Source organism: Pezoporus flaviventris, unplaced genomic scaffold (genome assembly GCF_033815535.1).
Source record: "Pezoporus flaviventris isolate CSIRO_AGI_PZ_B2104156 unplaced genomic scaffold, CSIRO_AGI_Pfla_v1 ptg000066l, whole genome shotgun sequence".
Classification (NCBI taxonomy): domain Eukaryota; kingdom Metazoa; phylum Chordata; class Aves; order Psittaciformes; family Psittacidae; genus Pezoporus; species Pezoporus flaviventris.
Window position 1 is genome coordinate 26,369,821 of NW_026892614.1, and position 12,918 is coordinate 26,382,738.

The 12,918-nt window shown below is 42.0% G+C and overlaps 1 protein-coding gene across 1 annotated transcript in view; it reads right to left on the bottom strand.

Moving 5' to 3' along the window:
- EZR (ezrin) overlaps positions 1-12,918 on the bottom strand; it is a 35,922-nt gene that overhangs the window by 7,958 nt on the left and 15,046 nt on the right. Inside the window, exons 2-7 of the mRNA XM_061471655.1 lie at positions 9,788-9,871; positions 5,219-5,314; positions 4,138-4,412; positions 3,308-3,391; positions 2,539-2,685; positions 174-270 (exon numbers count right to left, since the gene is read on the bottom strand). Coding sequence (XP_061327639.1) covers positions 174-270; positions 2,539-2,685; positions 3,308-3,391; positions 4,138-4,412; positions 5,219-5,314; positions 9,788-9,871 — 783 coding nt within the window. The remainder of the gene's footprint in view (positions 1-173; positions 271-2,538; positions 2,686-3,307; positions 3,392-4,137; positions 4,413-5,218; positions 5,315-9,787; positions 9,872-12,918) is intronic.

A 12,918-nucleotide genomic window follows, 5' to 3' on the forward strand; every position in this document is an offset into this window, starting at 1 on the left:
ACTCTTTCAGTAGTGTGGAAGTGAGCCATGAGCAGACAGCTCTAAATACTAACACTCGTTTTGCACCTAGAATATCTGCAGCTTTATCCTCTCCAAAGACTACTTTATTTTGAGATGAAACAGCATTAGCTGCTCATATGCAGTATCCAGGAATCCAGTCTAGATATACTTACTGGTGCTTTCTTGTCAATAGGCTTTATAACAAACTTCTTGTCATTGAAAGAGATGTTTCTGATTTCGCTCCAAGGGAACCCAATCTTTGGAGTCAGCCTGGAAAGAAAATAAGTATTTTTAAGGGATGCTGCAAGGAACTCTTGCATATAAAAAGTATTAAGCTACTTGCAAGGTCAAATGTTCCTAAGCCACTTCAGTCCTGCACCCTTACATATCTTCCCAGTTCTGCAGCAAGTTCTAATATTACAAGGACTTGCATCTTTGACTGTAACCAATTCCTTTAATTCCCCCCAACAAAATATTTCCATGTTTATGTTTAATATCACATTGTTATTCTTTTATTCTTCTTTTATCAAGGAAGAAATATTCTCTAAAGACAGCAGTTAACAATTAAGAATTGTGTCTCACACAAATGATAATACCAACAAGCAATCTTCTTATTATCTAACCCCTCCAATATATGTGTCAGACACACTGAAGTGCTGACAATTATTTCAAATAAATGAAGGCACAAGTATTTAATGTTTAGCACTTAGGGAAACATCTGTCACCACAGAGAGCCACTCACACCCTGTAAGAAACCTTCCTATGGAGCTCATTGGTACAGGAAAACATGACAGTTCTGGGGGAATCTGACTCATTGTCACAGAGATGGAAGGCTACTACATAGCAGGATTTCCCTGGAGCCAAGCATTTTTGTTTAAATTGGACATCAAGAATAAAATACACCCTCTTCAGAATTTACCATTACTCAGCCTTTAAATCAACTGCGAGATTACACAACAGTGTGTGTGTGTGTAACATTAAGAACTGCAAAGAAAATTATCTGATAGACTAAGATTAATTACTCCAGTCTCTGTCATATTAGCTTAAGGGTTTCAACCCTAGATAATACAGCATGATGGACAACTAAAATGATTCACTTCTATTAATGTAAGTTTTATTGCAGGTTCCCCTCTTTAATGCAGAAAAAGTTTCAAGATACCTAGAAGCAGGACACCGACATACACTGCAGTACAGAGGCTCATACACCTATAGCATGGTCTCATGGTTGAGCTTTAACAATGAAATCTTTGTGTTTACACCTTTGCCCCAGTCCCCAAATTTTGCACGTATAAACCGGAGACGAAGCACACATTGCTATTTTTCTAGTCCCCCTACCTGCCCAAAAGACTTAATTACATAGCAGCAAGAGTTACAGCAGAAACAAGCAGTTTATTCCAGCATGGTATTTGTTTTGCAAACACTCTTGATAGCTCTTTGCAGTCAATGGCTACACTCTGTCTGCTTCTGCAGCTCGAAAAACCTGTTTGTGTGACCGTGGTTACATAGCAAGACTAGTCATTCAAGACTGAAGTATTACATGAGCGAAACTACTTTTCTTTCAAGTGACACTCCTTGTTTTCTGGGTGACAGCACGTATTAGCATTGCAGGAAAGATTGCATTTCTCTCTGCAGTCTTTAACAGAAGCTCCAGAGAGTTCAATTAATATTTGGGTTGGATTCAAAGCTTTTTGGAAGCAAAGATATGGAATGGGTGAAATCCCTTCTGTATTACAATGATAGTCTGTTACAGCTTAGTGACATGAAACTAAGACTTGGAACATACAGGGCAGGGGGAAGCCACCCAGACAGCAATGCTTTGTCTAAAAAATACCTATTTTAACACCCTTTCAATCGTTCAGTTGTGGAGTATTAGAAGAGACAAGAAGGCTTAGACACAGCTATTCTCACCTTCCTTTTATGTTTATTTATACATGTAGTCTATCATTTCCCACCTACTACCCAATTAGCAATGGCTCTGCCTTTACCAGAAGGGCTGATTAAAACTACCCATACCTTGGCAAGACCTCATTTCATTCCTTGTTCACAGTAACTATAGGTTAACTCCTCCCTGGGCTCTGGGTGTTATCCAGCTTTGGTTTCGTGTCCACCCCATAATCTTTTTCAAAACCAGGCAGTTGTACACACATCTGTTATTAACTTCAGTGTAGGAATGGCCTTGAATCTCCAAACACTCTGCAGATATGTTAGCCTATCTGGGTTCTCGTACCCAGTGCTGGCATACCTGGTAACCTGACTCAAGGAAACACTTGGTAAACTCCTTGGCTCAGGGTTCAGCTCTACAACTGTGCACGATTTGCCAGATGGCATTGTACAGCTAACATCTCTGTAGCAAGTCAGGCAAGTCATGAAAACAGAAATGATGTGAAAGCTCATTTCCTAGCACAGCTTCACCTACCGATCCAAAACTGGAACATGAGCAAGTTCTAGACCTTGCCTTGATACTGTAAAAGAGAAATGTCCCTGGGCTCCCACACCAACCCTTGCTCCGGAAGATTAGAAATGAAACAAAAGCCTCACTTGTCATCCTTTTCATAGATGTTGAGACCCAAGGCATCAACTCCCAGCCAAAGCTCAGTTCCTTTTTTATTCTTTATTTCAAAGTAGTTGATTCCATACATCTCAAGGTCTTGAGCAATCTTGAGGTATTCCAGCATGGCATTCTCTCTGTTTGACACAGGAAGGAGGGCACATGTTAGCTTCTCATTTAGCTGACTATCTCAAAAAGCACAAAGCTGTCAGAAGAAGCTTTTCCTAAACCCATACATCAAACACAGGAGTTAAAAGTGAACATTCACCATTTGGGATTCCCTTCAGAAATTAATGATATTACACCTATGAACACAAACAGTGCTCCATCTACCAAGCCATTAGTATTTCCAGACAGGAAATTCACAACACCCATCTGTCTCAGCATTCATCCTTGCCTCAAGGTACAGTAAGTGGGAAAGGTACAGAATCTGAACCTTTCCCATCTGCCAAAGCAAAAGCTTCAGTGAACATTAAGTCAGACTTACACCTTATTTTCCAACTCAAAGTCATCATTGATACACTGTACCTAGGGTTCAGGATCTTCAGGAAGACATCCAAGATACTGTTCTCAGCACCAGTGCAAATATCCTACTGAGTTTTACCATGTGATTCAATGCTGGACTAGAAGATATACACCAAGAGTTCCCAGACAGGCAACTCCTAGAGTCTATTTCAAAAGCTGGTTGTAGAACTACAAGCTTAAGGTAACCAACCAGCAACAAAGTGACCAGTCTAAGGACCAACGCAAAACACTTACTTGAGCATGCCACCATGTTCAGCATGCCACACTTGGATCCGTTCTTCCCACTGCTCTCTGGAGAGCTTATGCTGGTCCATCACCCTACACAAGCAAATAGATATTAGGAAGATTACACTTTATGTTCTGCAGTATCCATTAATGCTGATCTTTGCTACAGACTTACTGAAAAAATCAGTCCCACCCATGAAGCCTTCCTGAAACCAATAGGAAGACCCTACTCAGCCCAAAGATGTACTCTGTGAAGCAGAGCAATTCAGAATGAACAAAACCCTTTCACAAAACCTTTCTAGTCACTGACAAGAGACGCAAGCAGAATGCTGCCAAAAGAATAACATATACACTGTAGACACCAGAGGGTTAAAGCAAAGCAGAAGTTGGTGCTGTTCTTAGAATTAGACACTGCTGCATCAGGAAGTGTAAACAGGAGTCTTTTGTTTGGTAGCATACATTTATCCTTGTGGGGATGGACTACATAGCCTCAAGACATGCTTCCCAGAAACAAGACTTTTAGGACTGCTCATTAGAATTAAGTCAACGCAACTTAGCCTTCTCCAGCAATGACAGGTTCTTGACTGAACGCGTCTCTTATTGAAGAGAAGAAATTCATACTGCCAGTTACCAGCATGGCAGCAATGTTTAGGAAAGAAAAGGAGAGAGCACAAAGGCCACACTCTATGACACAGAAATAAAGGAAGGTAACCCCCCAAATGCATAGAGTTCAATAAAAAAAGGCATGCTTTCAATGAAACTCTGTATTTAACTAGAGTGCAAATTCTTGACTTCAAAAATACAGAAGAAAGGGAGGCTGCATCAACCAACTCCTTCACCTCTGGGGTATCAGACGCTCTGAATTGAGGTATCCAGGCTTGTGTACATCTTTGTTGTAATCTCCAAATTTGGCCTGCACAGCATATGAGCCAAGAAGAACTGCCGTTTCAGGAGGACAGTAGATCTCATCGCTGAGAATCCCTTCCTTCACCTGCAGGAAGAAGAGCTTCTGTGTGATGTCTTGGATCAGCTCTTCAGACACATCCTCTGGGAAGAACTTGGCACGGAATTTGAACTGGAGGGGATTCTCCTTTCTGATTTCTTGAGCAGAAACCTGAGGACAGAGGTGACACCACAACTGAGCAGGGCTGCAAACAGTAGAATAAGTTCCTTTTACACAGAAAATAGCATTTGGGGCATTTGCCTAAGAGGAGAGGGACTGTCAACTCATTACTGGAATTCCTTAATTCTGGCTGCTTACTGGTAGGAGAGTACAGGGGAGATGCATTATGTTTTCCAGCTAAGCCAGTAAAATTCCATTTGCACAGCAAACCTTGGTGACTGGAGAACGAGTTACCATGCTGTGTCAGATGGGCAAACCCATTCAAGTACCGTATGCCTCTGATGGAGAACAGCTCCCTGTCACTGAACAGGAACTCCATTGACTGCCCAATTAAGAACAACAGTTCATACCCTCAGAAGAAATGCAAGCCTACAAACGAGAGCATATCAGAGGCACCAGGGCTCTCTTACAACTGCCCAGCTTTGGAGTGACCTCTCTTTCACCGTAACAACTGATCTTGAATAAGCAGAGACCAAAACCATTCACCAGCCCAGGTGTTCCTCCAGTCACAGCAAGAATAGCTGCTTCAGTCAACCAAAGTACGGTAACAAGCTGCCGCTGTGTATCTGACAAATGCTATAAAGGTTTCTGCATTTCACACAGAAAAAGGGTAAACTTCCACCATGCCACACCTCACCCAAACAGTTCCCACCACGACCTCTAAAAGCAGTCCTGGAGTTATGAGAATTAAAGAACAATTGACAACAGGTACAAGGTTTATAAAGTTAGAGCAAATAACACATCAGGAATCATAAAAGTGTTAACCTTTGTTCAGCAATTAGCCCAAAGTCTGTTACCTTTTTATCAAGCTTCAGCCAAGTCTGGAATCCTTTGTTGTCCACATACTGAAGACCAAAGTACCACACTTCTCGCAAGCCTATGGTTTTAACCACCTGCAACACAAGGGTAAAAAAAGAAAAAAATCAATTATTGTAGGCAACAGAGCACCTGAGGTGCAAGTATGCTCAACTCTTGCACTGCCTGCAGGTGCAGGCAACAGCCTAATCCTACTCATCTGGCATCTCATCTCTTAATTTCATCTCATTGACAAAGATACACAGCTGCAGTAGACGACAGCAATAGCACAGGTCAAGCTACTTGTCCCATGCAGTTCCTAGAAGATGATGATTCTGGGGAAACCGGGAGAAATGAATGGGACAAGTGAGAGGCCACCAACTGCTAGACTGGTACACCAGCAGCATTTGGAGCTTCTGCCCTGGAAAATCTACTGTATCTTCTCAAAAGTGTATTTGCTGAAGCAGACAAGTTACTTCTTTCACCAAAGCTTACGGTGAGATAGTCTGTAATGGTGTTAGTGGTAACTACAACTAGGTAGCAGTACTCAAGTGATCTTGTCTGCCAGTCACCAAAGACTATTTGGCTGTAGGAAGCAACTACAGGATGGTTCACACAGCTCCTGCAGTGAGCTCCCTGTGCAGATCTGAGAATTAAAACAAGCTGCAAGTAGTCCCAGCCAAGGGAATTCTTTTTTAAAATTCACACACAGGCTGATTTTGAAGGACACAAACATAGGAATGGCTCAACACCAGGACAGATTTAATTTCACAAAGTGTTAATCCTAACAAGATGAAATCCCTGGGTACACCATCCGTTGACTGGATGGCACACTTACTAGTGAAAATAGTCCTGTTTGGAGACGTTCCTTTTCTTTAGTGGAGGAGATGGCCTAACAGGTTCCTGACTTCCTCCTGCTCTTGGACTGCTTGTTCTTACAGCCCAGTAGTTTGCTGTCAGCTCTGCCTCACTGTCCCCCTTTACAGTATTGCTGGGCACTCCATCTGGAGAGCGGACTTGAGAGAAACAATGATTTCAGGACACTTCATTACATTTCCCTTAAATTTTCAAGAAGTTTGTATCTGGAAGCCAGAAGCTTCCTGGGGTTGATAAAAGAGATGGGGAGAAATGCACCATTCTGATTAGCACTGAGACTTACTGTTTGTACAACATTGTCCAATAATAGGCAATCTATGAAGTTTAGTGACAGGAGCAGACTAAGAAAATCACACGGTAGTATGAAAAATGCCATTAAGCAAATACAGTGTTTTAAGGATACAGAAACCAGTCCCTAGCTGACGAAATAGGACAGCTTCATAGCTACACACTGTGGGCTCTATTTAGTAGGGTACAGTTCCCACATCTACTTCAGCAGGGCCAGTCATATCTAACTAGAGTTTATGTTAAGAAAATGAAAATAATCAAGCAAACCCCACAGCCACCCAAACAAAAGCTCCCAAGCCCCTCAACTTAAAGACCTAGGGTCTGAAAGCACTTCGGCCTTTACTGGACTAGAATTCCCCTCCTCTCTTCCCCCCAAGCAGCTCGTTTCCCCACAGAACAGACAAGTTTATGACAGCTACACGTATTTTTAGAAGGGACGGAGCTGGGCTTTACTAAAGCCAGCAGAAGAGCAGGGGTACTTCCTGTTGCACAAAAAAGTGTGGCAACTTTGTTAAAATAGGGCTACATGAATCAAGCAGTTATCAGGCCATTCCCTCTGAATGTCTCTTACAACAGAAAAAGTACACTTCTTCTACAAATCAAGTTAGAAAACTTGCAGAAGTTGTAAGCCCTCAAGTTCTTCCCAAACCTGAAAGGCAAGGAAGAAGAATGTATTAAGCTAAACATTACAATTTGGCCATTTTGAGTTCCAATACAAAGAATAATGTTATGAATGTTTTCACCTACATTCTGGGAAGTGGTCTGTAAACCTCTTCCATAGCAAAACAAGGATGAACTAAGAACCAAGGCACAGTCAAGATGGGAGTCAACTTCCCCATCCCCAGCCCCAAAATGCACAAAGCAGCAAATGTTATGCCTTCCCATTCCAGCCAGAAACGTATTTACTCCCAGACACCACCAGTGGCACACTCTCCTCCATGGGAATTTCTTCTCCTCTTGGCCAGCTGCAGAGCCCACCACTGTATAGGGTCTCAGGACACCTCAGATCATTGTAGCATAAACTCCACAGAGGTCTGGCTTGAGCAGAGCGGAACTCCATAATTACAGCTTTCCACTCTTTCCCCCTTTCTATAAAAGGGAGCTGTAACTCACCTTACGTGCAGGATACACTTATGACAGCAAAGCCTAAAGCTCAAGGGCACTGCCAGAGCAGCCTTGCTGGCTGACAGCTCAAGCCAAGAAATCATCTTGTGGTTTTTAAAAATAGCCTGCTTCTTCAATGCCCTTTTCCTCTCAGGGTGGGTCAAGTTGGGCCACTCCCCATACCTGTGAAAACCTGTTGCCTCCACAGGCTTTATCTGAGTGTAAACTCCATCCAAGATAAGGGCCTAGTAAAAGGCTTGCACAGCAGAAGTGAAGAGGGGATGTCAGAACAGTTGCAGCTAAACATACAGTCTTGACCTTCCCCTGTTTTGCTCTGCACTTCTACCTCAGTCTTCTCTTGATATGCAGAAGTACACCATAACAAGGTATGGACTACGGATAAGAACTTTCAATCAGAGGCTTTAAACCCAAGCCATGGGATGCAAGGAGCAGATCTTCATGAGGTGACAGTCTATCCCAATAGCAGCAGTAAGTGCTGCAACAAGCAGACCCCAGAAATGCAGAACTATCTAGACAGCAAGCTGGAAGTATCTTGGAATCAAAGCATCCCCACCTTTTTCCATGTTCTCAAGATCTTGTGCTTCATCTCTGGAGGTCAAGAAAGTAGTCTCTCTTCCGCCAGAGAGATGACCCTGACTCTTAACAGCTGTAAACATTAGTGAATATATGGGAGGGGGGAAGTCCTTGTCATAAAGGACATAGGACATACTTGTGGAGTCCTTGTCATAATGGACATAGGAGGTACTTACACTGTCTGATCTAAGGTATTGCTTTTAAAAACCTGGCTTTTAGTAATTTGGATTTTTGCACTCTCAGAGATGAAACCACAGTTGTCTGGTTTGGGTTAACATGGAAGGGGCTGGCAGAGGAACTTACACTGATACAAGGGTGATCAGCAGTGAATGGGAAGTCAAACACAAAGGCTGGCTCCGTACAAACACACCTTTCATATGCAATTCACCAAATTTCCAATGAATACTTTATCCCATATCATTAATAATCCAAAGAAATTAAAGTTAGACTTAATGCCAGACACAGTCTGTAGTACTTTATTTTATACTGTGAAGTTCTGCAGAGATTATAATTAGATTTCCTCCTTTCACTCCCTCCAAGGACCCACTAAACGTTTTGTTGTTTGTTAGGGGTTTGGGCTTTTGTGTTTGGTTTCTGTTTCTTTGTTTGTTGTCTGGTTTTGACAAGCACTTCTCAGTGCACAGTTATCATAAAGCCTGGCAAGTCGCAGCTAGCTCACTGAAACAAGAAACAGTACCAACAAAAACTCAGAAGGAATGGACCTTTTTAGCCAGTTCTGCCTACCTGAGTTAAAGTTTAGGCATCCCTTGCTACCAAGGCTAGCAGGGGATGAGAGAAGAAGCACAAATGAACTGCTGCAACATTTCATAAACAGCTCAATATGTGTAACTGAAGTCTGCACAGATCTGTTCCTGGTTTGGTTTTCAGGGTTCCAGCAGTAATAGCTATAAGCAAACTTTTTATTTTTTAAATTCCAGAACAGTAAATTTTTCTACTGAAATCTCAGCCTTGCTTCAGTTTTATAAGAGCAAGCTATCCAAGAAAAGAGTAACAGCTTTACAGAGTACTCTGTTTTAGTTGTCTTTATCTCACCTTTGTAGGTTCATCCCCAAACAGAACTGTATTTTGTTAATACAGCAGCAGGAAGAATAGCAGTATGGGAGGAGAGTCTTGGCTAATTCCTGCCCTCCACTTCCTTGCAAACCCCTGGGGGCAGGCTGGACAAGTCTTTGTTCAATCCTGCTGCACAGAGGCTTTTTACAAGGCATGCTGCTATAGCTGCTGCACAGTGATCACAAACTCTACTGGTTTTCTAGTAGTCTGGCAAACACCTGTGGCATGTGGCTACCTCCAACCCAGCTTCTGATGGGTCTGTCAGCCCTCTGAAGTCCCGATTCCAGGACGACATTTCAACTTCAGAATTCAGTAAGTTCCAAGATGTATTTCACAGCAAGAGGTGAACTTTTACATGCTACCTGTGCTGCGTAGACATTTTAGATCCCTTACAACAGTTTACCATCCAACACTGCTAGGGAGACAGGTTTCACTGGAACATAACATACCTGCAAGGATTTTTGCTTTTTTCTTTTATTGTGATGAAATTTAGAGCTCTTAGCTCATACCAGGGCCCTTGGATTAGAAGGCAGAGAGAAGAAAGAAAAGTAGGTTTGGAATTCAGTCTTAAGAAAACACTATAGTCTGAAATGTACTCTAAGCTTAAACAAGAGCCCATACCAAACCTCACTGACCTGGTCAAACAGCTGCTTTCCCGTAGTGTTTGGCTGGATGGCAAACTCCAGCTCTGCATCCATAGTAACAACTCGAACATTGATCTAAGGAGAAAAACAAAAAGCATTGTTTAAGACTTACAGAAAGCTATTTCTTGGTGTTAACACAGTACTTTGTGTACAGTACAGTCTCCACGCTTTGATGCACTACGGTAACCTCTTTAATATACACACTTAAGCCCCAATTAGATTTGTGTTACCACACCTGCACACTTACTTGGGGGACTGACTCTGCTGTGTTATCCAGATTGCTTTGCAGGTTTTCCCACTCAAAACAGAATTTGACTGAGCTTCTAGTTAAATGAGAGAGAATTTCTGACTTGACCATTTCCAGGCCTAAACTCCCTTAGAATAATGGCTCCTGCAAGCACACAACATAGTTGCCTACAGGCCATCCCTTGGATTACAAAAGGCCCTAATGACTAAATTAAATTTAAGACTTATAATTTAACTTCCATTTATATTAGAGCTGGCATTAATCTGAGGTTTTAAGGGCAAAAGGCTGCAGATTTTTCTTAGGAAGCAATCAGCATTAACCTGATACATGTTGATTCTTTCCCCTCATAAAAAAAAAAGTCTACTTAGCACATAAAACCAGCAGTTACAGGTACTGAATGATGCTACAGGGCAAGAGTTCATAAAGCTATTGCTGTTAGTGAAGCAACAACACAACCAGATTTACTGCAATGGCAGAAGTAGACTGCAAGACAGAGATTACTATTGTACGCAGAAGGCAAGAGTGTTTAATGACTAGAAAAAGTCCATTAGCAGTTAATCAGGAGGCAGGAGCAGCAACTAAACTTGCAGGGATCAGCATAAAGACCAGCAAAATGGCAAATCAGGGCAGGATTACCTCCAACTGTTCTGACTACAGGAGACTATACTGCTTGCAATGTATCTCAAAAAGCCAACCCCAAAACAAATATAAAACCCCACTCTGGGATAATCGTGTAATTGAGTTTACTAGCAAGTCAGATTGGTGGCTTGGTAGTTTGAAGGAAAGAGAAGAAAAAGTGGACAAGCAAACATAAGGCCAGGAAAGCTACAAGCACGTAAGGCTTCGTGACAATTTCTCAACATTTTAGAAATGTAATGTTACAGAACAGCCCAGGAGAGCCTGCTACAGCTGCAGCACTGATGCCCAGTGCAGGGGCATCATTTGAAGAAATGAGAGGAACAGGCAGAAAAGAAACAGAATCACTCACTGCAAAGCCCTGACACTGCAGCAGTTTCCAGCCACTTAAGTATATTTAAACTCTAGGATAAATGTCAGGTTAAATCAGTGCTACAGTTAACACAGAACTGCAAACAAAACAAGTTGCCTCTGCTAGTTTTAGTCAAACAGAAAATTTTGCATCCTTTTTCAGTGAGACATGAAGGCATCAAGTGTCTTTCAGCCTTTACTGAATTGTTTCTTTCTCCTGCTCTCTCCCAGATGATGCTCCTATAGAAAGACGACAGAAGGCAGTTTCCAAGACATGGAACCCCAGAACTGAACCAGAGAAGACGACTGTTTGGGTGTCTTGTCACTTTCAATCTGTATTTATAAAGCAGTGTCCTTTAAATTAGCATTAAAAAAAAAAAAAAGTCCTCTAAAAGCAGGAAGAACAAGCAATAAAGGCTAAGAGCTCCTTTTCCCAACTGTAGCATTTAAGATCCATGCTCCATTATTCCTCTGCCTTAAGAACCCAAGGTTTCTCAAACGGTGTTTCCAGTGTAGGAAGGGAGAAGTTCAGATACCAAATTCTCAGGAACAGCAAGGCTACAATTTGAAAATGTGACCTTAAAAAGCTCCTCTTGCTTAATCCCTCTTAACAACAAATCCCTAATCATATTCTAATCCCTTTCTACCCCCTCTGAGAAAACATGCTTGTAATCTACAGTTTTGTACAAGTTATTTGTACTCTGCGCTGAAACTCCACAGTGGATATAAAATAAGTATCACTTTACAAGCCGAAGAATTTGAGAGGATGTGCTTCCCATTCCTTACCAGAAAGCCTGCAGGATGTTGGCCAAGCACAGAATTCCAGCTGATACTAGTACATTCACCTTTTACTCTGTGTCTCCTTAGTGGATATTTATTAGTAACAAAAGGTAAACTCCCTAGTCTAGGGGAATACCTTGCATTACTCTAACCCTAAAAGACCCTTCTGGATGCAGTCTCCTTCCTAAAGGATAGGCTACTTAGTGAGCTATTTAGTGCTAAAGCCATCTACCTCCTACATCTTTTAAGAATTATTTTAGCATTAAGACCAAAAATTGAAGTAATCTGCTTTCCACTTCAATCATTTAAAGCCATAAACATGCAGGCACATGATTACTTGGTTACCAAAAAAGCTTTCAAGGACAGTTGGGGCATGTGGTATAGGTTAATTTCTGTGTTCTCAAAGGGCTGAACAACTAGCAGGATCAAGAGGAATTCCCTGGTGTGCCCTTAGACAAGCTGCTAGCCACATGACAGTCGGAGCAAGGAGAGACAGGGCCTCAAGCACTTGTCACTTCAATGGGTTGATGACTGCGTGGGAAAATCCTTTGAGTCTCCTTCTTGACATATTAGGTCCTCTTGCTTCTCATCTCCAAACCTTCACCTTGATTTACAGAAGAACAACTTCAACAGTGTTTCTGAACAGATGTCCTACAACCACCCCACATAAGCTTTTAACAAGAGAAGCTGGTAACGAAGCAGGCAACCAGAGCTTAAGCCACTTGAAACCCTGATTTAGACAGTCTGGAGAAATCCTCATATGTCTCTTAGGCTGACACACAACCAGTTTGGCATTCAGCTCAGACCACATAAAACTCCCCGTGGAGCCAAGATAATTAAATCAAAACCCAAGGTGCTAACCAATTGAAGATGCTGTTGGGGTGGAAAACAAGGAACTCTTGACTTATTTCTGTCAGCAACAAAAAGAACAAGACACAGTTAAGATGTCTTTCACAAGTGAAGCCCTGCTTACCCTGTGCAGTAGGCAGGGCAGGTCCTGGCAGTACCCCAGGACAAAACTGAAGTCATAACCAAAAAGAAAGCAGGTTTTTATTGTTTCAGAGCACAGGTGCGTGGAGAGGGAGCAAAGCACATGGCTGTTTTACAT